Source organism: Plectrocnemia conspersa, unplaced genomic scaffold, assembly GCF_051122295.1.
Source record: "Plectrocnemia conspersa isolate PC_06_02 unplaced genomic scaffold, ASM5112229v1 ptg000001l, whole genome shotgun sequence".
NCBI lineage: Eukaryota > Metazoa > Arthropoda > Insecta > Trichoptera > Polycentropodidae > Plectrocnemia > Plectrocnemia conspersa.
In genome coordinates, this window is record NW_028277165.1 from 2100479 (window position 1) to 2125296 (window position 24818).

A 24818-nucleotide genomic window follows, 5' to 3' on the forward strand; every position below is an offset into this window, starting at 1 on the left:
AGGTATACAACAGACGTTACTCGTCGGACCACATTGCACATTGCCTACCTGCGCTCGTGTGTCCGCAGGCACTCAGTCAATCCTGTGCAGGGTATCGAATCGGTTGTGCCCTGACGTTTCCAAAATCGGTGTATCAGACCTCTAATTCGAACAGGTGAGTGACGGCTCTAATTGAGATAAATTTTCTATAAGTAGGTCGATCAAATTATGTTTACCTACATGTTTAAGAAATGTTGTTGTTGAAAATTCAGTGAATTGTAAAATATGCACAAGAGTACATACATTAATATGAGAGCCTTCTATGTCTAATATGTAAATTAATTATCAAACAATTATAATATATTTATTATTTTTTTATTCACAAAGATTTACTTCAATACATTTAAAGGTATTATTAAAAAAATATTTGATTGATTTATAGCTTAAAATTTTGCGTACCTTAAAAAAGCATCCAATATGAATTGTTGCACGAACAATAAAGATTGCTTTATAAACTAATGTTTAAAAATAGTTTGAAAAGTACTGCTTTAACAGTACTTTAAATATATTAAGATTATTTGCAATTTAATACAACTGCAAAGTTTTGTTGTAATTGATTGAATTGTTTAGGCATAATAATGGACATAATTTTTTATATACATACATTTAAAAAATCAGAAACTCATCTGTGCATGATTTATGATACGTGTTATCTAAGTTTGCCAATCAATCTATTAAAAAAAAACAACTTATACAATATAAAGTTAAAAATTGGATTCCTTACATTTATATCATTCACTGATGATGTTACGATAAACGATTTTATATATGACGTATATCATATTTTGTACAATTTTGTATTAACTTTTATTGTCGTTAAGTAAGTCTAAATATTTGTATACGCATTAAAATGACATTGAAGTTTTTTAAAGTTATGTGTAAGCTGTTTAAATTTTTAAAGATAACTTTATTTACATTTCAAGTTACATATTTCAACTGTATTATTATTTTATTTAAAAAACTATTAACTCTGATAATTTATTAAAAATCATATAAAATTTTATTATTATATATGATTATAATATATTTGTATTAATTTTAACTTCAGTCTAGGGCTCTTAATAAATTATAGTAATGACTTTTTTAAGTCGCTTCAAAAAATAAAATAGCGCAAATAATATGTTTTTTGTCCTAATCGATTTTATATTTTTTTACGATTAGGTACTGAAATTTATGTTAAAAATATTTTTTGCTAGAAAATAAATTAAAATATATTTTTTTTAGCTTGTATAGTTTTTTTTGTTATAGTCGATTTTATCATTTTCACATTTCAACTCACAGGTATATTATTTTTAATTATTTTGTTTTAAAATTTATATTGATTATAATTTTGCCAAAATGATTTATTAATTAAAATTATAAACTATTTTTTTTTATGGCCTAAGTCACACAACAATTAAGTGAAATAAATTTATGCATTATTTTGTTAAAAATAATAATATTTTTTTGCCACAAAACTTCAATAACTAAAATTATAGGTAAACTATATTATTTTTGTTATACATCTATATGCATAAATCATTTATTTTCAAATTAGTATTAATTATATTTTTTGCCACAATGATTAATTAATTAAAATTACAAATTAACTAATTTTAATTGTAACTATATAAAGTTTTTGTAATATTGGTTTTGAATATTTTTTAGGGCCACGTAAAATAAGTTTATGCATTATTTTGCTCAAAGTAATAATACTTTTTGGCACACATAGGTTCAATAACTAAATTTATATGTAATGTAAAAATATAAGCTTAATTCAAAAATTTTATCTATATTATCTTTTGTTATAGTCGATTTTATTATTTATTTATTTTTAGTCAAGCATACATCTTTAAGTATAAATTATTTTCGTTTTAAATCAGTATTGATTATTTTTTTTATCACAGTGAATCATTAATTAAAATTACAAGTTAACTTATTTTTAATTGTATATATATACAATAGTTTTTCTAATAGTTGTTCTGAATAGTTTTATGCATTATTTTGATAAAAATTATGTTAATTTTTTACCACAAAGAATAAATAACTGTATAAAAATATACTCTTAATTGAAAATAATCACTATCTATATTTGTTTTTGTTACACCCCATTTATAAGTCATAATTTGAAATTTAATCTTAACGTTAATTTTTATTATTTTCATTGTTATGGTCGATTTTATCATGTTTATGTGTTAATCACACATTGTCACAAAATTCAATATTTTAATTTAATTAGTTTTTATTGCCGATTTAGTAATTTATACAGCTTAATTATACGATAATATGTGCCTTATTATAGTCAAATTATTATAATTATATTTTTGGCCAAAGTTTTTTAATACAATTATATATAAATTTACACAATAATATCAAGATTTTAATTTTACTTACTCTTGAAACATATATTTTTTTTATTAAAGCCGATTTTATTTTTTATATAAATAAATCACACATTTATATGCATTATTTCGTTTTTAAATTCATTATAATTTTTGCCACAATAAAGAAAATACTCTATTAACCCTATAAGCTATTAAAAAAAATATTTTTCTTAGTGTGTTATTTTTGTTACTTCAGATTTAATTCATTTTTCTTTAGATTGATTTTTATTATATTTTTTGCCATAAAGATGCAATAAATTATTTCAAAGTATTAATAATTTTTTACTATCACGTATTACATATTTAAAATTGCTGACGTGCTATTTGGGTGCGTGTAGTTAGGGGACTAGAAAATACTCATACAATTTTTTGCAATACGTTCGTCCGAATCAGGCGCGTATGGTGAGATATCCTTTCTTTGGCTCGCTCACAATTTACCGTGTTATTGGGGGGTCTACTGTATATAGAATTTTGATTATAGCTGTTTTTTTATTTTTTCACAGCTTAAATACTAGTAACTCTAATTATTATCTGATGCAAATAAACAAAAGCTAAATATAACTTAACGTTTTTTTTAATTTTTCATATTTTTTTTAAAGATGCAATAATTTTTTTTTAATTTATTATTATTTTCCCTTAACACGTATAGTTTTTGTTGTTGTTATAGTAGTTTTTATTATTTATTTATCTAAAAAAACAGCCATAAATTGATTATTTTTCTGTAATTTGCATTAATGTGTAATTTATATTCCCCTATTTTTTTATTATTATTTTTGTTATCTGTATTTTTTTATGATATAGTCGATTTTATTTTTTTTACAAGTAATTCTCACATTGCAATTACTATTTTTTTACAAAGTTTTAATACCCAAATTAGTTTTTAACCTAAATTATTTATTATTATTACCAAACAAATTTAGTGCAATATTACAAATTTTAAATATACTTTAATAGTCGTTAGCAAATAAAAAAAAATGCACTTAAAAAAAACTATTGATAGTAAAGACTTAATAGTGATACATAAATATATCACTTAAATTATAAAAAATATCAAGCATTTATTATTTTTTTAATATAGAGCTAATAAATAAATAAAATATTTAATATGTATTATAATATATTATAGTTATAGAAATAATTTACCTGATATTTATAAAAAATAAAAAAGCAAGAAATCAGATGATCATTATTCAATAATATAATAATTCAATCAGTGTTTATTAAACTTTTCATTGGCATAATTGAATGCATTAAAAAAATACGATACAGTTGTATGTGTGATTTTTTAGGAATTTTATTTAAGCTGACAAGCAAACGTACTTTGCCTTATTTACTCTATCTATAAGCCATTAAAGCGGATGTGTCCAACACATACATATACTACACGTTCTAAGATTTTGTAACGTCTTGTCATATTTTTCTTTTCAGAAACATGGATCCGTCTATGGAAATGATACCGGACAGGGTCGCTGCAACTTTCAAGGGCAAGGATATCTTCATCACTGGAGGGACCGGATTCTTAGGGAAGGTCCTCATCGAGAAGTTGCTTAGGTACTTGAACTAACAAACTATTTTTAAATTTTGTATGACAACCATGCCAAGGTCGCATAAAATTGGACAAACCACAGGTCATGACTCTTTGTGTTAGACTGCCGAATTGAAAGTCATCAATGGTTGCAAAAAATCATGATCATTAGATAAGTTTCGATTGGATATGGTTCGTTACATCTTTATACACATATAAGTACAGAAAGATAATATATTAGATAAATTTTAATTAGTTATAAATCATAAGGACGTTGCAACATTGAAACCATGAATTAAAAATGTTTTTGCTTACTAATAGATTATTAAATATATAATATGTTTTAATTAGCAGTCAGATTTTAACGTTCTTAAGGTTATATTTTGTAGATGTTTTCAATTTAAATAAAAAAATATCGACTAACGATAGTTAATGTGTAGAAGGTAATATTTCCCAATTAATTTGTGATATTGAATTTTTTAGTTGCCCAATTAGCAATTATCATGATTCACCTTACACTTTTGCTTTTATTAAATATGTACAGTAAATTTTAACTATTTTTAAGAACGACTCTCGTAGATATATATTGTTAGTCATATATTTCAAATTGTGTTCTTTGCCAATGGTTTAAACCGATTTTTTCCTGTTACTTTCAAGAGTGACTAATTGGAAGTTTATATGATATCTTACAATTAAGCAATTTAAATTTAAAATAAAAGTGCAACAACGCATTTATTATTTTTGCAATGCACGTGTACAGAATTTTTACAACTTACCGTAACATATGACTTGTTTCTTATGTAACTGTAATATATGTGTATTCATATATAAAATAATATGTCTTACCTTAACTACGTTAATCTATGCTTTAAACTTGAGGCTTATAAAACAAAAAAATAGTATTTTAGTTTGGTGGTCAATTAAATTGATTTTTTAACTATTGTCTAAATATATTTGATTAGTTAATGTTAAATTTGAGCTTTTATTTATAAAAATGCATATTTCATTTTTATAAATTTCTGAAATAAAATGCTTGATATTTTTTTAAATATTTTTTTGTGGCAAAAAAGTGCAAAATAGTTTTATTTACATAGTAAATTCGTGATATATGGATACAAAGTAACATAAATTGTAAACATTACACATCTTACGCTTTCATAAGACTAAATTTATTCTTATCATATCGCTAATTTTATTTCAAGACGTGTGTGTAATATATAGTAAAAACGCTTGCTTATTGTTGTCGTTAAAAGCTTTCATTCAAGTGATCGGGTTTGCGACATAGCGCGTTTAAATCTCTCGCAGATAAACATTCATATTGCGTACAGTGCTCATACATATACAAAAGGTTGTATAAAAACTATCACCATGTCGAAAATTAGTAATTATCTGATATATACGAAATAACATACTTATTCACCTACGTATTTTCCCGAGTTTATTGAAGTGTGATAAATCGCATGTTTCGAAATCGCACACTTCTTCCTATCGATCGATTGACTTTTCCGACTTCCTAGATATTTTATTTTTTTGCAATGGTTTTCTATTTTGCGGATAAGTATTTTATTACGCAATCGCATAAGCGGATCCGTTGCTTAAGAATCTTCGAGTGGGATTAAGTGTTTTTTTTTTCATGTGCAAAGATACGATTTTTCTGGTAGTGAGATAAGCGGCCGTTATGTTTATGGTCACCTTGACTCGGTGCGGGCGAAATGATCACATCGAGATTTTCGTAACGAAATATATGAACAAAGTCGGTCACACAGCGAGCAATAACGAAAACGAAAGTGGTGCGAAACGTTGCAAAACGTTGAAAGTTTTCCTATCTAGACGCCGGTTGTAGGAAAATTGCATGTGCATTCCGCGACCGATGCGTTTCTTACTGTCCCCGATTCGCGAATTTAGCAGCAGATGAGGAAGAAACTGTCGATTTGCAAAGATAGATCTTATGTATTGCTTAAGGCAAACCCACTCGAATAAGTCTTAATCTAATAATTGATAAATACAAGTAGATTGCACATTGGAATGCGCACGTGTTAACAAAAAAGTATGTAATTTAAAATGTAGGTTAATACAATTTTGGATATAAAAACAACCAATGTAAATTTAGGTATAGATACTTAGTTTTTATCATTGTAAAGGCACTAATATTATTTTTGTAAATTTTACTAAAAATTAGAATTTAATACCGTAGTAAAAAATATCGATTACCCTTTGTATTAAATAAAATAAAAATAGTAATACAACTGAATTATTTTATTTCTACACAACGTCAAGCTGATTATTTACCATGACTATTAACTTGTGTTAATCCTTTGATTGCCAATTTTTTAGGATTATTATCTAAATATCAATGTATTACATTTTATGAAAAATATTATTAAGTCTGTTATTAAATGATTCTGATTTTTTCTTTATTGACCCAATAATCACTATTATTCTTTTTTTTTGTATTAAATGTTTGAAAAACTTTTATTAGTTATTTTTTAGTGTACTTATTTTTTTTAGTATATTGAATCTTATTTAGCTCTTTTGAGTAGTGAGTTCATTTTATATTGAATTTATAGTAAATTATTGCTTTAATTAATTTTTTGTACTAGTATTTTTTAATAATTTATTTTAACACTTTTTTATTACAAAATTTCGTTAATTTATTAAAAATATTTTTAATATTATATTCAGCATTTGTGATTTTTTTTATATCAATTCAGAAGCTCTCAATATTTTTTATAAAATTACCATAAAATAATTTTGTTGTGTTTAATGATTTTGTACTCTTTAATTTGTTTTTATTATTTTAATTAAATCAAATTTAAAAAAATATAGTTTAAATTTGATGTTTTTATGAATTAAATCTCCTTTATATTACTATTTAGAGTATCTAAAACAGTGAAAGATCGACCGCCGTATATGTACGGCGATACCGCTCAAAGACTAAAATGTCTATATTATCTCCACCTTTGTATTGCTAAATATGATATTTACCGAAGTAATTATTTTTATTTTAAAGTTCATAATAGTAAAACAATATTGTGAGAAAAATTGAAAATTGCATCAACATTTTTGCAGACCTTTAATTCGTGTGTAATCTCAACTTTTATATTGGTAAATTGCATACTTTCAAAGTTCATTTACAAAGTTTTTACTTTATTTAGATGTTCATAAACTAATAATATAACTTCTGCAATCAAAATGTTGAATTGTAACTTTAATTATTCATATTCTGTATTGCCTATAAAAAACCTTTTATTGCTTATTTTTTGTGCAATTGATTTTGACTGGTTGAATCTACTTTACTATTGATTTTTTTTATTTATATATTATCTCGAAAATACGGATTTGTGCAGTTTTTATTTGTGATTGCGAAATCTTCTTTACACTATTTTTTAATTTGGGTTACATCTCGGATATTTTATAGCTAAACATATTATTTATGGCAATAATGTGCTACATTTGGAAGTTCATAAAAGTTATTCTTGTACCTTGTTTTAAAGTTTATAAAAGTAAAAATGTGTTTGTGAATTTTTTATCTCTGATTTCTTATTAGTATATTATCTCAAATTATATATTGCAAATTTATAATATTTAAAGCAATTATATGCTTTGTTTTACGAGTTTTGAAAGTTATCCATGTACTTAATTTTAAAGAACATTTAAGTTGAAAAATATTGATAAAGGTACAATTTTTGCAGCCCTAAAATAATTATATTTTTTAAAAGGAATATAAACTCTACTCTGCCAATCTTATTTTGTATTATATGTTTTTTAATATATTAAAATTTTTTTAAAAAGTACTTTTTTTGTGCAATTTTATTAATGCTGGTTAAATATTTTTTTCTTTGACTCTTTAATTGGTATCTTATCTTAAATTTTTATTTGCTTAATATATTATTTACTGCAATAATATGCTTTATCTTAAAAGTTTTTAAAGTAATTTATGTACTTCATTTCAAGGTTCATAAAAATTGAAAAATCTGGTTTGAAGGATAGCAAATAGAATCAGAATTTCTGCAGATATAACATTGATAGATTTTTTGACAGAAGTTTTTGATATTTTTTGTAAAATTTGGTATAAGTTTTTTAAATTTTTTTAAATCTGGTTTCATCTCATTCAATATAAAATGGTGTAATTTTATTTTTATCCATAACTGAGGCAATTCAGTCTTTGGGCTTATTCGTTTTTTTTATAAAAAACATCATTAGCAAAAATGGTGTGTAGCATTTCTTTTTCATCACTTTTACTGAAGCTAAATATTTTATTTATAGCAAGAATATGCTTAATTAAAAAGTTAAATTGACAAAAAAAGAATGATAGGTGTTAAGTAATTAAGATACTGGTATAAAAATAAAAACGTTGAATACATATTTTATAATCGGCAGTAGACCGTATACTTAGCAATAGGAAAAGTATCAAAAACAGCAGGCTATAAAATATATTTAATTCAAGGTTTGTCATTGAAATGAAACAAAACCATTTATTCCAACAGTTTGTTCATATAAATATGAAGAACAAATGCGATTTAGTGACGTATATATAAAAAATATTGTAATTGCAATACAGATTAAATGCCACAGAAATAAAGTTGGTTTATAACATTTAAAGCAATGGATTTGTTAAGCAGAAAAAACAATAAATTACATATTTATTATACTGATATATTAGGATGAAAATATTAAACTTAATAAAAATATATTTTACGCGACTTGAGGTTTAAGATAGAAATATGTTAATGCTTTGACAACGAATCTTTGTAAATAAAATAGTGTAGTTTAAAGCTACAATAAGATTCATACATCTAAATATTTATTCATATTTGAAGAAAATGATTTTATTTTATAGATTAAATCTAAATTACAAATATTATCCTATTATATTTCTATCGTAAGTCTTCTTTTGCGTACTCCTCTCTACAGAGTGATTTAGATTATTTATAGAAATGGGCTATCATGTGCCATTTAGTGTTGAAAAATACCACACTGTAGCATTTGTAGCCATCAGTTTATTTCTGCGATTTAAGTGGGAATATTTTAGCTAGAGTATCTTCCACTAAAAAATTCGGAATCATTTTTGAGAGCAAGCGGCGATCCTTTCTACACATAAACGACGTCTGCGATAAATCTTCCAAAATGCTCGGTTTTGTCCTACGACCCTTATATCGCAGAAAGTCCTCATCCCCTTAGTATTTTTTAAGCTATTATTTTACTACCATCCCATAGGGATAGTCGTTGATGCTGTTTACAGTCAAACTATTCTCGAAAGATTTCAGTTTTGAGTTCGAGAATCACGATCGCGTCCTCTTTTGATGCCCGTTGGACCCATGACATCAACACTCGACTCCTTAATACGCTACTTCTAATTTAAACTCAATATTCAAGACTTATATTAATGTAATCTATGATTGATTTTTATTTAAATGGATATATTCTTCCAAATATATAAAAATTCTAAACGTGTTTTTTAATTAAAAAAAAAACATTAAATAAACGGTTTTTATATATACATATGATAATAATTATAGGTTTTTTTAATTAAAATAATATATAAAAATGGAGTAACCACTTTTTACTAATTTTTTTATTTCGGTCAGTACATTTGCACGTACATTTAAATTTACAAGGTAAATTATTATGTAAATATTAAGTTCAACATATACTTCATTGTCCTTTTAAAAGGTCCTTAATGTATATAATTAGCAGAAAATATAATGGTGTTTAAGTAATGTTGGTTTTGAGAGAAATTCTTATTTACAAAGTCTTTTTTAAAGTTTGTTATAAATATATAAAAAAAACACGTCAAAAATGAGTCGTTAACTTGCAACAATTTCTTTATTTTATTTATACTATGACAGCTGACTATTCCAAGTATGGCGTTAATTATTTATTTTCTCTGCAAAATTGCAACATTAAATAGACATAAACTAAATAAATTCAAGCCATACTTTACTGTAAAACTCTCGATCAGAATTTCGTAAATCTATCTTACAAAATTACAATGAAACTGCAGATCGATCGCAATGTGAATTTAGATAGTATCTATTGTCACTTCTAATTGCATTTGCGCCACATTTTTAAATAATTTTATATCAATTTTCAGATCATGCTACGACTTTCGCACCATATACCTTTTGATCAGACCCAAGAAGGGAAAGGACCCGAAACAACGATTAGAAGAAATGTTTTCCGGCGTGGTGAGTCTTTTACTTATTGTTTTGAAGGCATATTTTAAAGATTTCGTAAAGAGGATGCGAGAAGCAGTGCGATGGTTTCATCTAAACCACGTGTAAATTTCACAAGAACTGGTTATTTCGATTACCAAACATTTTGTCGATTGGTAAACCGAGTCTTGCGCCAACCGGGACCACCTCTTGGCTCTAAATTAGAGGTCGTTTGATGGTCAATGGCAGGAAGGCTGGATTCTTAGCCTTAACAACCGACCGCTGTTTTTATATACCTGCATAAATACATTTGAATCTAAAAGAGTTTGTAGTAGAAATCGCCTCAAAGGTCGCGCCACCGATAATTTCGAACTCTATGCAAATCAGTATGAAACATAGAATTTTTAGGCACATGTTTAATTTTATGTTCGCAAAAGAACCAAGGAAAAACGTGTCAAGAACTTAACTTTCCAAACGTTGCCCTCGATGAATAAAAGCCCTGCTGCAGTTGGGCAAGAGTGGCAGTTTCAAAAATTCCTAAATTAATTGCTAAATTGTCGATTTATTTGCACTCTGTCTTCGGTTTAGAAAGTTTAGGTTTCGGCTTAAAAGAGTTTTCCTTTTTACCATGTAATGCATTACCTTTCCATTGTTGCATAATTGTGAGAATGCAGGTGATGATCGACCGGCGTAACGTAATACGCGGCGAAGCAATGCACTTAAAATTGCATATGGTTTACGTCGTGTTTTATAATTTTTTTAAATATTTATTTTAATTAACATAGGTAAACATTCCGAACAACCCCTTTCATTCTAAGCATGTATTGTTTGTGGGACATTGTTGACCTACTTGTGCTTAAAGTTCATCTTGAGACGTAATGTCTGCACTTTATCTGCGCAATTATGAACATACAATGAATGACTTAATGCTTGTTATAATCCATCCTTATTTTATGATACAAAGACATGCTTTGCTCTTTATTTACGAATAAATTCTAGAAACTAATATTACTCGTCTGTAAATAAAGAGTTTTTAGATCACAAAAACATTGCTTCGTATTATTGGACATTTTTTATTGTAACAACATTTAATCATTGCTGTAAATCAAAGAATATTTTTTCTATAACAAAAAGTAGTTATTAATATATTTTCAGAAAAGATATTGTAAACTTGTGTCATGATACATACTCTTTGAACGCAATTATCATTTTAAATGAATTGGACTCTGTCTCTATTATAAGATACACACAATTTTCACATGTGCCACCAAACGATGCTAATTATATCACTGCACAATTAGCAGTAGTAAATGTATTGCAGTTAGCCCAAGGTTTTGACATCACCATCAACTTTTCCAAAGGTTAATTGCGATAATTATTTTGTGAAAAAAATCAGTGACCTTTCTAAATAGGAAGTTGGTCTTCAACATCCAAGCGATAAAAATAAGTGACTCATGCCTGAAATACCTGAATGGAATTTGAAATTATTATTTTATTATAGTTCCGATAGATCATTTAAAATAAGAGTTTTATAGATTATCACAATCTTACGGATGAATATAGTAATAAATAATTAAAATATTTTTATTAATTGTTAGCTGTAAAAAAAGTTAATATTTAATAAAATCAATGTCGCTGATTTACAGACTGATAGCTATTTGTTAGCTATTTTTTTGATCCATTGTAACGTATTAGGCTCACGTTTATAATGATAGAACGAAGAATTTATAACAAATAAATAAATAAAGGTGCCTAAATACGATATATTGTTAACAAAAATCACATTACTGATTTTTCACAAAATAATAAAAAAGTTCTAAATAAACTATTTTTTATGGTAAAATTGTCGCTTACTAATAACTAAGAAATTTGGGTTCAAATCCCATATAAACATTTCAATTTCTATCGCGTCTAAGTAAACGAAATTAGTGATTAATATAAAATTTTAATTTTAATTGAGCATTACAAATTTAGTTTTCATAGATTTTTTAAGCTCGCGGATGAATATCGTAATAAGCATTAAAAAAATATTTATTGATTGTTTGTAATTAATAAAATAAGCAACGCTTATGACAGATTTTGATTTCAGTTTGGTGTCTCATTATTTACTTAGTGGTTTTATCCTGCTGTCTTATGTTACAATGTGCGATAAATGAATAAATTATTTATAAGCAGAAATAGGATATATTATTTTATGCTACTATCGAAAATTGCGAGATTTGACTTCATTGTTGTATTACATAAATTTACGTGGAAAACAGATAGGTATAGTAGTTTCCCGTTGCCTTCTACACCAGACTGTATGTATGTGATATGTCAATAATATATTTCTTAAATAAAGACAATTGTAGTTAATGCAAATGTTTTTTGATTAGTAAATTAAGGACCTAGTGCTTAATAACAAGGTTATTTAATAAATGTGCTATTTTAAATCTTTGCAATTATCTGATCTCCTTATGATTAAATCATGATTGCTATTAAGTAGGCAGCGAAATCGACTGTGACTTGTCTTTAATATATTATTCACTGGTGCACACTACTTCTCAAACTGCACACAATGTTTATTGTGTAAAACGTCTTTCTGTTAGCCATCTTTAATTTTTAATAAATGCTACTCTTTAAAATGAAAGGTTTTCTTACTGTTTAGTTTAATAAACTACAACATTTTATTAAAATTAAATAATAAACTTCACAGAAATTGTAAAATGTATCGTTGTTTTAAATCTTTTTCTTCACATAAAAATAAACTTGTGGAATGAAAATCCTTAAATTTCTTACTGCGCGATTCGCGACAGTATGTATCTATTTTCTTGTGTTATTTTTATTATTTATTTAGCTTAATATAGCTAATTTTTACATTGTTGCTCAAGCTTTTTTTAAAGTATGCCGCAGATGCCTTATTTAAAAAATAAACAGCGTACTACTGAAGTATTATGTGGAATTACTGAAATACCTTTGCTGTTAAACACAAAACATGGCTTAAACAGCACGTTAACATCAAGGCAGTAATCTTCTTAATATGAATAATTTAAAAATACTTTGCTCTCCAAATTAATATAATTATTATTACTAATGTTAGCGATTATGTAGTGTAAATATTTTTTTTTTGGTAACCAGTCGGTGAATATATCTAAAGAGAAGATACATTATTAATATAAATATTATAAATATTATTTATTAAGCCCACTTTTAGTGTATATAAGAAAAAGTTAACGACGATATATTATACTTTATTATTAACATAAATAGGTGCGATTCTTAACTTTTAAAAGTAAGTTATGGTAGCAGGTAGATGTTTCATCATTTAATTTATTTTCTGAATGTAGCTTTTATTTTTAATTAGTTTAGTGACCACTTAATTATTTTATTGTGAATCTCTATCGTTATCCCAATGCGTTACAACGGGGTAAAAACAACCAACAATTACTATTTAGAAACATAATATTGCAATCAGAGTCTGTAAATTAGTGACATTAAATTTATTTATTATAAGCTGCATAATCTTGCTCAAATTTATTTTTATCAATAATTATGATATTTATCCGCAAGATTATTAAAATCTAGAAAACCATAATCTATGACGAACGATCTGAATTAAAAGTATACTTCGACATGATAGAAATTAATAATACTTTTAGAACTATGACAAGTATTTGTAAAATATAAATATTCTATATTTTTTGACATGTCAAAAATTTTTGTTTCGTAATTTAGTTTATACTATTTACTTTGACTCTCTGTTGGGATAAGATTTCAGAAAGTTTAAAAACAGTAGCTCCCTGTCTTTTTCGTATCAATTTGCTTGTTGCGAAAAACGATACGCCTAGTCATCGAGACGTTTCTCAATTCCAGCATAACTTGTTTGAGTTTCTTTAAAAAAATGATGGTTTAGCTAAACTTAATAAAAAATATAATTCTATTGATCATAAATATACATCATAATTACATTTGTTCGGTGGTGGTAAAATACAATAAGTTTGACGATTTAACCCAACCACAAAACATCTATTTTAGCCATTAACGTACTACGTTATTGTGTAACGCTCGTTCATGCGTACGAAATATAAAAATCTATTTTTTTATCGAGTGATGAAAAAACAATTTGATGTGTATGGCCTATTTTGGATTAGAAACATAACGCAACGATGTTCATACACCAAGTAATACCGTCAATAATTCAATGCCTCCGAATGTAAATAAAGCTTAATTGACCCAAATTGTGATAATTATGTTATAAAAAATCGGTTGCGCATCGTAATGCGTTATGTCACGGCTTATGGTTAAGTGTGACTTTCACTCAAGGTCAATCCGGTCTTATATCTGGGTTGCCGGACGAAATCGAAATAACGATTTACAAATTGAGTGTCGATTGAAATTTAATCGCAAAAAATGGAAACAAAGCATCGTTTGTTGTTTGATCCATTTACCTGGTTTCGATAAAAAAAAATAAAAAAACGGATTCAATTGTGACTTTTGACAATGAGTTCACTAACGTTTTTTTAAGCTCTTGCAAAGTTGGTTAATTATTATGATTTAACATTCGCGCACGTCATTCAAGGTCGCATATTCACGCGGAAAACGAGATCATTCTGCAACGCATTCCCTGTTCTTCTCGGACACTTTCACTTTTTGCGCAAGTCGTCGCGTATTTTCTCGCTTGCGAAATTATTTTTATGTTTTTGGTAATAAAGTACTATCTTTGGATGGTTGCTTCTTCTTCTACATAAGCCTCACGAGTCTATCCTAATTAAATACAATAAATAATATTATCAACATTTTAAAAAATAATGATTTAATGCCTTGAACTCCGATGTGGATGTTCAAGTGTAGATTCCAGTATTGTCAGAAAAAAATCTAAGCGTCTGAAAGGAAGTGATTCTTGGTTGCTCAAATTTCAGTATTTATATCCATGATAGATTTTTCGTCCGCCCCTTTTTCTATGAAACGACCAATTACATAAGGGTAAGTTTATTGAATCAAAATTATGTTGGCCGCTAAGGCAGGTCAGAAACGGTCTTTTTAATGATAAACCTAAATGCATAAAATATATTTTCTTAAAGCGGCAAATATTTAATCTTTTCAGATTACCACTGTGGTCCACTGTTTTTTATTTTAATGAATAATTCTATGTGTATTTTATTTATTACTTATACTGCTGTTATTTCCTTTATTAATATATCGACAATGGTCTTTATATTTTTATAAAATACAATGTAAAATATAATAAACTAGTGCAAACATTTCGTCTCTCTGTTTTGATGTCAAGATTTAAAAACTCAATTATCACGAAATTTGTACTTATTTAAGTGAGTGTTTTTAATGAATAGATATTTTTTTTGGAAAGCTTATCTAATAATAATATGGCTATTTTAATTACAATTTTTTGTATAAAATATTGACTTGTGTATTGGAATATTTTATTTATATTAAAGAAAATAATATATTAAACTGATATTTAAATTATTGAAAAGACAAATCTTTTATGATGAGAAAATAGCAATTTAATGCAAATATTTTGGATTTTATAAATAATACTGATATACTAATGGTATATTATTAAACTTTTCTTTAAAATAAATGGCGTATTAATTGTTAGCGAAGTTTTTCATGAATTACTATGTTTAATAAAGTGCAAAAATATTTTTTTTATATCAGCACAATTTCTTTTGACAATTCTGAAATTAAATACCATATTTATTTTAGTTTAAAGTATGGTATTTTAAACAGTGATTTATTATAAAATGTAGTATTAGAATATTTTTTCTACTGCTATTCATATTTTTTAACGTAAACAAATATTGATTTTTATCAGTTGTATTTTTTTTATAATATGCTAATAATTAAAAAAAATTTTAAAAACTACATTTGAAACTAATAAAAATGCGATATTTTACTGTTAAATAAGAAGTTTATTATTTGCAAGGATTTTTAATAGATCTAAGTAAAAAAAAATAGTTAGCTATTTGTTTTAGTATTGCAGCAAAAAAATTAACTAACTATTAAAATTAAATGAGATTTTTATTTCAAACTGAAAGAAATATTTTCTTCAAATAAAATTTTATATTTTCGATTCGAATCTCATACGAAATCTAGTGTTTTTGCAATTTATATCATGTTTGGAAGATCGGTAGTGGTGATTAATATATAATTAAAATTCTAATTAATTAAGTATCACATAATAGGTTTTCCTAGATTTTCCTAATCTCACGGATAATCTACGTCGTACATTGCGACAGCTACGTGTATTGATTTTAAGCTGTAAAATAGTTTACAATTGTTGTAACAGAAGACTTACTCACTCAAGTGTGATTTATTAATTCTTTTTTATCTTTTTAATATGCATATTACCTAATGTACCATTACGATTGCAATTAATAAATAACAATCCAACCAGCAAAACTTGACCTTTGTCAAGACTCGACCGCAGAGATCCCACCACTCTCGCAATTACAGCATAAAAAATATTTTTTTTCGATTAAATTATTATAAAATTGTGCAATACTCGCGCTCCAAATAATTCCATCGATATTATTATATTGCGCCATACACACGCGCACAACACAATTGTTGAGAAAAATCCGCTATTAAATAGCTTAATTGCTTAAATTACTCATGCGATTGATTGCTTGATGACCTTGTTATATTGCTTATTCTAGGATATTCTTAATTTTTTCTTAATATAAAAAATGTGTTTATGTTTTTCAGCTTTTCGATAAGGTGCGAGCGCTGAGGGGCGGTACAGCGGGTTTGACTAGCAAAATAAAATTTATAGCCGGAGATGTGACGTCACCGGGTCTTGGAATTGGAGAACAAGACAGGGCTATGCTTCGAGATAACATCAATTTTATCTATCACTCAGCAGCTACCATCAGGTACTTATAATTCCTAGTAAGTCTGAAAAAATAGTTTAATTATATTATACCTACAAATATTTCGTTCTTATGATACTGAATTGCTGCTAATTTAGGAACTTTTAAATAAAAATCATCTGCTGCTCATATATATAGTATATAGTAGCAGATGATTATATAGTTATGATAAAGCTGATAGCATAATTTATAATTTTATATAAGAACGGAATAGCGTAGTCCGTAACGTCTCAGATTAGTTACTCTGAAGTTGCGGGTTCGAGCTCCAGCAGCGGCACTCGAATTTTTATTTATAAAAAATGCGCTATTATTAAAATAAAAATTCAGTCTGGTGGTTAATTCTTACTTGTAGGTATTCTGATTGACTTACTCAGTTTGTACAGATTTGCCCGTTGTAACGCATTGGGCTTACGTCTGTCAGGTTACAATGCAAGATTTAATAATATAAAATAAGCAATGAATATTGAGCCTAAACTATTTTATTATTATATAATAACATTTTTTTATTTAATTAAGAGTAAAATTGTTGACGAGTAAATAAATAATATTTGTAGATAAATAGAGAAAATTGAATCACTCACATATTTTTATATTTTTTTTTTGTTTGCCTTGTATGTATATTAAATTTTAATTTTATTATTAAACAAAAAAAATCTTTCGTCTGCCGACGACGAGCAACGGTACAAAAAACATTTACTGGTATAATTATTTATCAAATAAATCTTATCTAGTTTATGAACTTGTCCTGGCGTTCAATGTCATCTATACCATTATTGCACCACGTAGTTTGATAATGCTTCTCAAGTAGATAGAGACAGATTTTATGTTCATATGGGGCGAATCTATTTAGCATACTTAAGTCCATAAGTGTTTTGTTAGCTATTATGCTGGTATGTCAAACTTTTCTTAGCTAATGAGCCACTATTTCTATTGTAAGCATATTGTATAAGAATAGATAATTAAGAAGTGGGTTATTGCTACTTCAAAATTAGTTTAAAAATAGTTTTTACAAAAAAAAATTAAGTCAAAAGTTAAATATAATAGTTATTTTTTAACAAAAATTATTTAAAAAATATTTCAGTTTTTTAAAAAATATATTCTATAGTTATATAATAATATTCTTTATTGTAGAGAAATAATGATAACGACGATAGACGGCACACACATTTTTTTATCTTAATACCATTTATTTTAACTTTCAAAATGAGATGTTTTTTTTTATAAATGATTTTATCCGTTTAATTTTTTTTAAAGTAAGGTCCTTTTTAATCTCATAGTAAATTATACGGTTGTTTTTACATCTTTAAATAGCATCTCATTTTTGTATCATATTTTATCTAAAAATTAATTATCTCGATATAAGTAACAACAGATATTTAAAAATCAATAAAGAAGATCTTTTAATATTATTTTAATAATTTATTAAATCTTACGTCATAACCTGACAGGCGTAAGCCCAATGCGTTACAACGGGGTAAATTTGTACCAACTGAGTAAGTCAATTAGATATACTGAAGTATTAACCACCAGACTGAAAGTCTGAAAATCGGTGACATCTATATTAATAATTATAAATTTGTGTAATATAATTTATAATCTGTAGCTGGAGCCGGATTTTTTTAATAATAGCGCATTTTTTATAAATAAAAATTTGAGTGCCCTGCCGGGGCTCGAACCCGTAATCTCAGAGTTACTAGTCTGAGACGTTACTGACTATGCTATTCCGACCTTAAATCTATATTAAATATCTAATCTTATAGTAAATTATACGGTTGTTTAAAAATCTTATATCTTTAAAATAGCATTTCAATTATTTTTAAATTTTATTATTACTGAAAACATCGCATTGTATCTAAAATAAATATTTTTTACCAAAGTAACAGAGATATTTTAAAATAATTAAAGAAGATCTAACCATACAATTTTCAAATCTTCAAAATAGCAAATAATTTTTAAGAATCTTAAGAAAAAAAATATTTCATTGAAACAAAGCTTAAAAAAATATAAAAACTAAAGCATTTTATTTGTAAAAAATAACAGGTCATACTATTAAATAAATATAAAAAATCATTTTTATGGTAACCATACATTTATTTAAGAATATTATAGTATCTCTCAAATTGAAAGTAATCATTAAAACAATTTCATTGAAACTAAAAAAACGCTAAAATATCTTAAGATAAATACCATTTTATTTGTAATTATTAAAACATATTTTATCTTTTGTATAAAAAATACAATTTTATTATCACTGAAAACAACGGTGTAAAAAATCTCAAAATAAATAACATATCTATAAAATTTACAAAAGATATTATCAAATTATTCAATCCTTCAGTAAGCAATATAGTTAAATAATAATCTTTAAAGTGGTAAATAAAACAGTAGATATTACTAATACATATAGAAGGTTTATTATTTGATTAAATGATATAGTAATTTGAGAATCTTATATTTCTAAAATATCCAAATCTCCATTGTCACTGAAAACAAATACTTAAATTTCTAAAAACATATTTAATCTTTGAAATAACCAGAATATAACACTATATATACAATGATATATAAAATCTTACAAAGCAAATAGTTTCTTTCGTGTAAAGTTGGCATTTATAGTGAGGCAATTTATACCTGAGGCTATCTAAAATAATATATTATGTATAGATATATCATTTCTGGGTGATTGAACTAAGTGGAGTGTAGTTTATAATATAAACCCACTATTTTCTTTCAATTGTGTCATTCTTTGTTTAGTGGTAGTATTTATAAACATTTTATATTTTTCATTGGCTTGACATCGTTTTGCAAGTCTGTCTTGCAATAATAATCACAGTTCTTAAAAACCAGTATTTTATTCATTTCTCTTTTTAGTAATGATCGTTAAAAATTGTATTCTATGAAATCATATTATTAAGAATAATAAATCAACATTGTTTGTTATATTCTTCCGTATTATGATCTCGTATTAAATAGCGTGAATAATATACAACATCTACCCAATTGACTGCATAAAAAGTAATTATAATGTTTTTCCTTGAGCAAACTTATCGCAAGATCACATACTTCTGACATACACACGAGTAAATGTATTAAAAATATGGAAAACTACTTTTATATAAGTGCATAATAGATTTACATGCCTCACAAATCAAACCGGTCGTTACGTCTCAAATTATAACCAAGGTGAAGGTTGATAATAATAGTTATACATAGTTACAGCCACAGATCCGTCATGAATCGATTTGTTCGAAGCGTAAAGTTCGATGACTTTTTCTGACACAGATCTTTCATATTTATGAGAATATGCTAATTTTATCAACACAATAAAAAAAAATGGATGTTAAATTTTACCTGCTCGGACGATCAACGGCTATAAATTTATAAACTGCGTCCTTGTTTATTTTTTTATCGGTTTTCATCTTGGGTACCTTGACTTGTAGTAAACTACGTGGTTATTTTTTCATTGTTTACTTAAAAATGCTTTAATTTAAATTATTAAATTCAGGTTCGATGAGGAACTGAAGAAGGCCGTTCTATTAAACACTAGAGGCACTAAGTTTGTTTTGGAGCTGGCCAGAGAATGCAAAGATCTTATGGTATGATATTTATTTTGATTTATAATACTTATTTTTGATAACACATGCTTTTTATAATTTTCAGCTCTTTTGTCACATATCTACTGCTTATTGCCATCTTCATGAGAAGCTCTTGGAAGAGAAGCCTTATCCTCCACCAGTGAATCCTCACAATCTGATCAAATGCGTAGAATGGTTGGACGACGATGTCGTCAATTCAATGACCGAGAAGTAATCATTCAATAATGAGACTTTAATAATATGAATCAAGGATAATAAGACATGCGTTGTTTTTTTTTTTAGGATTTTGGATACGCTGCCAAACACTTATGCCTTTACAAAATGCTTGTCAGAGGCTCTAGTAGTTGAAGCCATGCAAGATATTCCTGCCATGATTGTCAGACCTTCGATTGGTAAGTTATTGATGTAAATATTTTAAAGAGTGGCACTTAATTTGTATATTTTAGTTATACCAATTTGGAAAGAGCCTGTTCCTGGATGGACCGATAACATAAATGGACCAGTTGGATTATTGATTGGTAAATATGTTCAAGTACGATCATTACATTACATTATTTTTGAGCACAAAAGGTTAAGTGTTACTTATGCTATGTTTTAGGCGCTGGAAAGGGAGTCATAAGAAGCATGTACTGCAATTCCAACGAATATGCCGATTATTTACCAGTAGATATTACAGTGAACTGTCTATTGGTATGTGCTTGGAACTATGTCTCTAATAAGTAAGTATTGTATCTATTTTTTGCACCTAAGTCTGAGATTGATGCTTATGTATTTTTACAGACAAACTTCAAAATCTATATACAATATCACAAGCTCAGCAGAAATCAAAGTGACATGGCAAGAGATGATCGACGTCGGCAGAAGTATAATTGTCAATAAAGTACCTTTGAATGGCGTTGCTTGGTGAGCTTTAATTAAAATTAGTTGTATATGTTTTAAATCGAATTTTTTGGTCAAATTGCTTTTTTTAGGTATCCTGGTGGTTCTATGAAGTCAATCAGATGGATACACAACTTGTGCGTCTTCTTCTTTCATTTGCTCCCAGCACTTTTAGTAGATTCGCTATTATTCATGACAGGACATAAGCCAGTGTAAGTATATTGCCATAATAATACTGTTGTAGTTTATTTAGATTTTATTTGCTCTAAATGATTATAGATTGATGAGAGTTCAACGTCGTATAAACAAAGGTTTTGAAGTGTTCGAGTACTACGCCAATAATCAATGGGATTTTAAATCGGATAACATACAACACGTGAGGACCCTCATGAATAAAAAAGAAGCTCAAGTTTATAAAATTGACGGTAATGAATTGGATATATCGAAATATTTTGAAGACTGCATCAAAGCTACTAGATTGTATATTCTGAAAGAACCTGAAGATACTCTTCCAGCCGCTAGAAGACATATGAAAGTGTTAGTATATATTATTTTGGTTATATTATATTATTATGGAATAGATAATTACTTTTTGTGTTTTAGGATGTATTGCGTCGATAAATTGACTAAATTCGCGTTCTTCGTATTGATCATTTGGCTGATGAGCGATTATATAGAAATGTTCTACAGATATATGTTTAATACTGAAACTACCACTACCACGACTTTTGCACAAGCGAAAACTCCAATGTCAACCATAGAGATCTGATTTATATATCGTATTTTTATTATTATATGTTACGTGTCGTTATATGAACCAAATTTATATAAGCAAATATATACAGCCGTAAAAAATTAATATGTTTTGATATATCAAATGACAATTTAGAATACATTTGTGAAATGCTCAATTATTTTATATGTCGCAATTTTAAAGTACCAATGATATAAAATGACTTTAGATTTAAATTATTATATCAACATTTATTTTATAATTTTTATATATAAATTTACATATTTTTTCTATAAATATTATGGATTTTAGATGCATGGTTATTTTGTGTCATCAATGTGTTAATTTAATGTTTTTTTATGAAATAAAATTATTTTATCTTAGTATTTTTTTATTTTAGATTATTTTTAATACAATTCAGGTACCTTATTAATATTAAATAAATAAAATATTTACAAATGTACAGTGCTTTTTAACGCATTTTTGAATATCTGCGTTATTTTTTGTATATGTCATATAAAAATATTAAATAATAAATATAAAAAAACATATAGGAACATTTGATCTAGTAAAAATCAATTTGATTTATTGATTGTCACCCATTTGTTGGATGCTGTTTTGTATCCAGTCCACGTAAGACAAGACTTTAGTATAAACTCCAGGTCTATTTTTCTTACCACATCCATCTCCCCATGACACCAGCCCAGTCAATTCGAATTTTCCGTTTCTCTCGCAAGCCAAAGGACCTCCTGAATCTCCACCGCAAGCATCAACTCCACCTTGTAGTACTCCTAAAAATTAAATGATTCGATTATCAGAATCGAATCAAAAGTTTATATATATATATATATATAGATCGTACATACCAGCACATAGCATAGTGTCTAAAATGGGTTGCTGTCTACCGCCATATATCCCTAATTTTCTGCAGGTATCCAAGTCTACTAATGGAACAGCTGCTGCTCTCAAAACCGGCGATAATGTGTCAGTGTCTTCTGTTTTAGTAACAAGTGAAAGTATCGATTATTTGTTCAGGGTTAAGGACGTTAAAAAATAATCAAAACTAACCGTTAAGTGATCCCCAACCGGTGACCGAGCACGATCCGGAGGGAGGAGGACCTTTTGGAAAGCAGATTGGGCGCACGTGGGAAGAGAATGGAATTCCACCGGGTCCTACTCCGACACTGACCACAGCTATGTCATTGCTGTGAGGTCCAGCTGTCAATTAACCCAATTAATAAAAAACATAAGTTTTAATTAGTGCATGATACTAAAAATACATATAATATTACATACATTGTCTGAATTCAGGATGGATCATTATCTTCCTAACTCTGAAACTGTGTTCATGTGGATCTCTAACGCTCAATCTGTGCTCACCAGTAACAACTCTAAAGTCCTCTAGCCTCAAAGGATTCTTTAAATATAAAGTGTACAATGCGTTAGTATTCATTATGCAGTAATTAAGTATTATAATTTGTTATGAAATCATACTAAATCGAAGCAGTGAGCCGCTGTAACAACTGTCTTTGGTCCGACAACTGCTCCTCCGCAATGGTGTTCAAATCTTCTGTTTTCATGATCCATTTGTTTTATTTCAACCTAGCGGAAGTATATTGCTTATTTAATCACACTGTATGATGCAAGAGTATTTTTTTTTAAATAATACCTGCCAAGGAAAAGCGCCGTAAGGGCTTTCAGCACCGCCGACGATCTTCCCAGTTCTTCTAGGCTCGAATGCGATGGTTCTCGTGCCACATTCCACAAAACCCACCCCTGCATCGTCGTAAACCGGATGCAGAGGAAACTCTTGCTTGCCTCTGAACAAATGATCGAATTGCCGATAGGCATCGTTGTAGTAATTTGACACAGATTTGGCACTGATCCTGTCTATCGACAGGACTATGAATGAAAACATTAACAGGGACATGTTTGAAGTGTGTTTTGGCGAACGTTGAGGTAGAACTTGGCGACCGGGGGTTGGAGGTGGAGCGAGATGGAAAGAAACCCTTCCGGTCCGAGGGTCTCGACCTAACAGTCCATATCGGTGGTTGGGATGGAACTGGTTGAGATGGTTGAGAGGACACGCTTAAATCACTCTGCAGTGTCCTACAGCCCGCTTTGTTCAACAAATTCGAGGTTATGCACTCGCGGGCGGACAAATTGCACAATCGAATTTTTTCAACGCTTCTGAAAGTGCATGTGTGTTTATTTTTTTTATTTCAATAAAAAAATACAACTGACAGTTTATAGTATTGAACATATAATAGTTATTTTGAGGCGTACTGGCTCTAAAAAATAATTTACATCAACCTATTACTCTAAGAAGCGAAAGTGAGAATATTTCCATTTCGTTACAATTTACAGTACATAAAAAAATATTGCATCCTAAATAATTACCGCAGCCGACTCTGTTTCTTCAAGATAAAAGTAATTACTTTGTCAAAAAATCAGAGTATTCAAAATGCTATTTTTTTAATAAATTAAAGAAATGAATCTCGATTTAAGAAATTGCTTTTGAATAAAAATATAACTATTGTTAAAATCTAATAAACATATTTAAATCATTTTTTATTTAAAAAAAATTGAAGTAATCTATTTATATTTTATATCACTAACACAAAAAAGTCTCCAAAGTAAGGCAATGCACAGTATACTC

The 24818-nt window shown here is 27.4% G+C and overlaps 2 protein-coding genes across 2 annotated transcripts; one reads left to right on the plus strand and one right to left on the minus strand.

The window, feature by feature from the left end:
- Positions 1 to 22328, plus strand: LOC148238394 (putative fatty acyl-CoA reductase CG5065). Its single transcript, XM_088184778.1, has 13 exons — positions 1 to 154; positions 3831 to 3953; positions 10022 to 10115; positions 16788 to 16954; positions 20457 to 20547; positions 20612 to 20757; positions 20830 to 20939; positions 20994 to 21065; positions 21146 to 21266; positions 21328 to 21450; positions 21519 to 21638; positions 21706 to 21963; positions 22030 to 22328. Exons 2-13 carry the CDS (start codon positions 3835 to 3837, stop codon positions 22193 to 22195), a joined length of 1587 nt encoding a protein of 528 aa, XP_088040904.1. The 5' UTR covers positions 1 to 154; positions 3831 to 3834; the 3' UTR covers positions 22196 to 22328.
- Positions 22329 to 22545: 217 nt separating this feature from the next.
- On the minus strand, positions 22546 to 24301 carry LOC148238395 (serine protease 33-like). Its single transcript, XM_088187760.1, has 6 exons — positions 23829 to 24301; positions 23654 to 23761; positions 23456 to 23576; positions 23228 to 23377; positions 23026 to 23154; positions 22546 to 22950 (listed from the first exon to the last, which is right to left on the minus strand). The coding sequence occupies exons 1-6, from the start codon at positions 24087 to 24089 to the stop codon at positions 22745 to 22747; spliced, it is 975 nt and encodes a 324-aa protein (XP_088043886.1). The 5' UTR covers positions 24090 to 24301; the 3' UTR covers positions 22546 to 22744.
- Between the last annotated feature and the right edge of the window lie 517 nt (positions 24302 to 24818).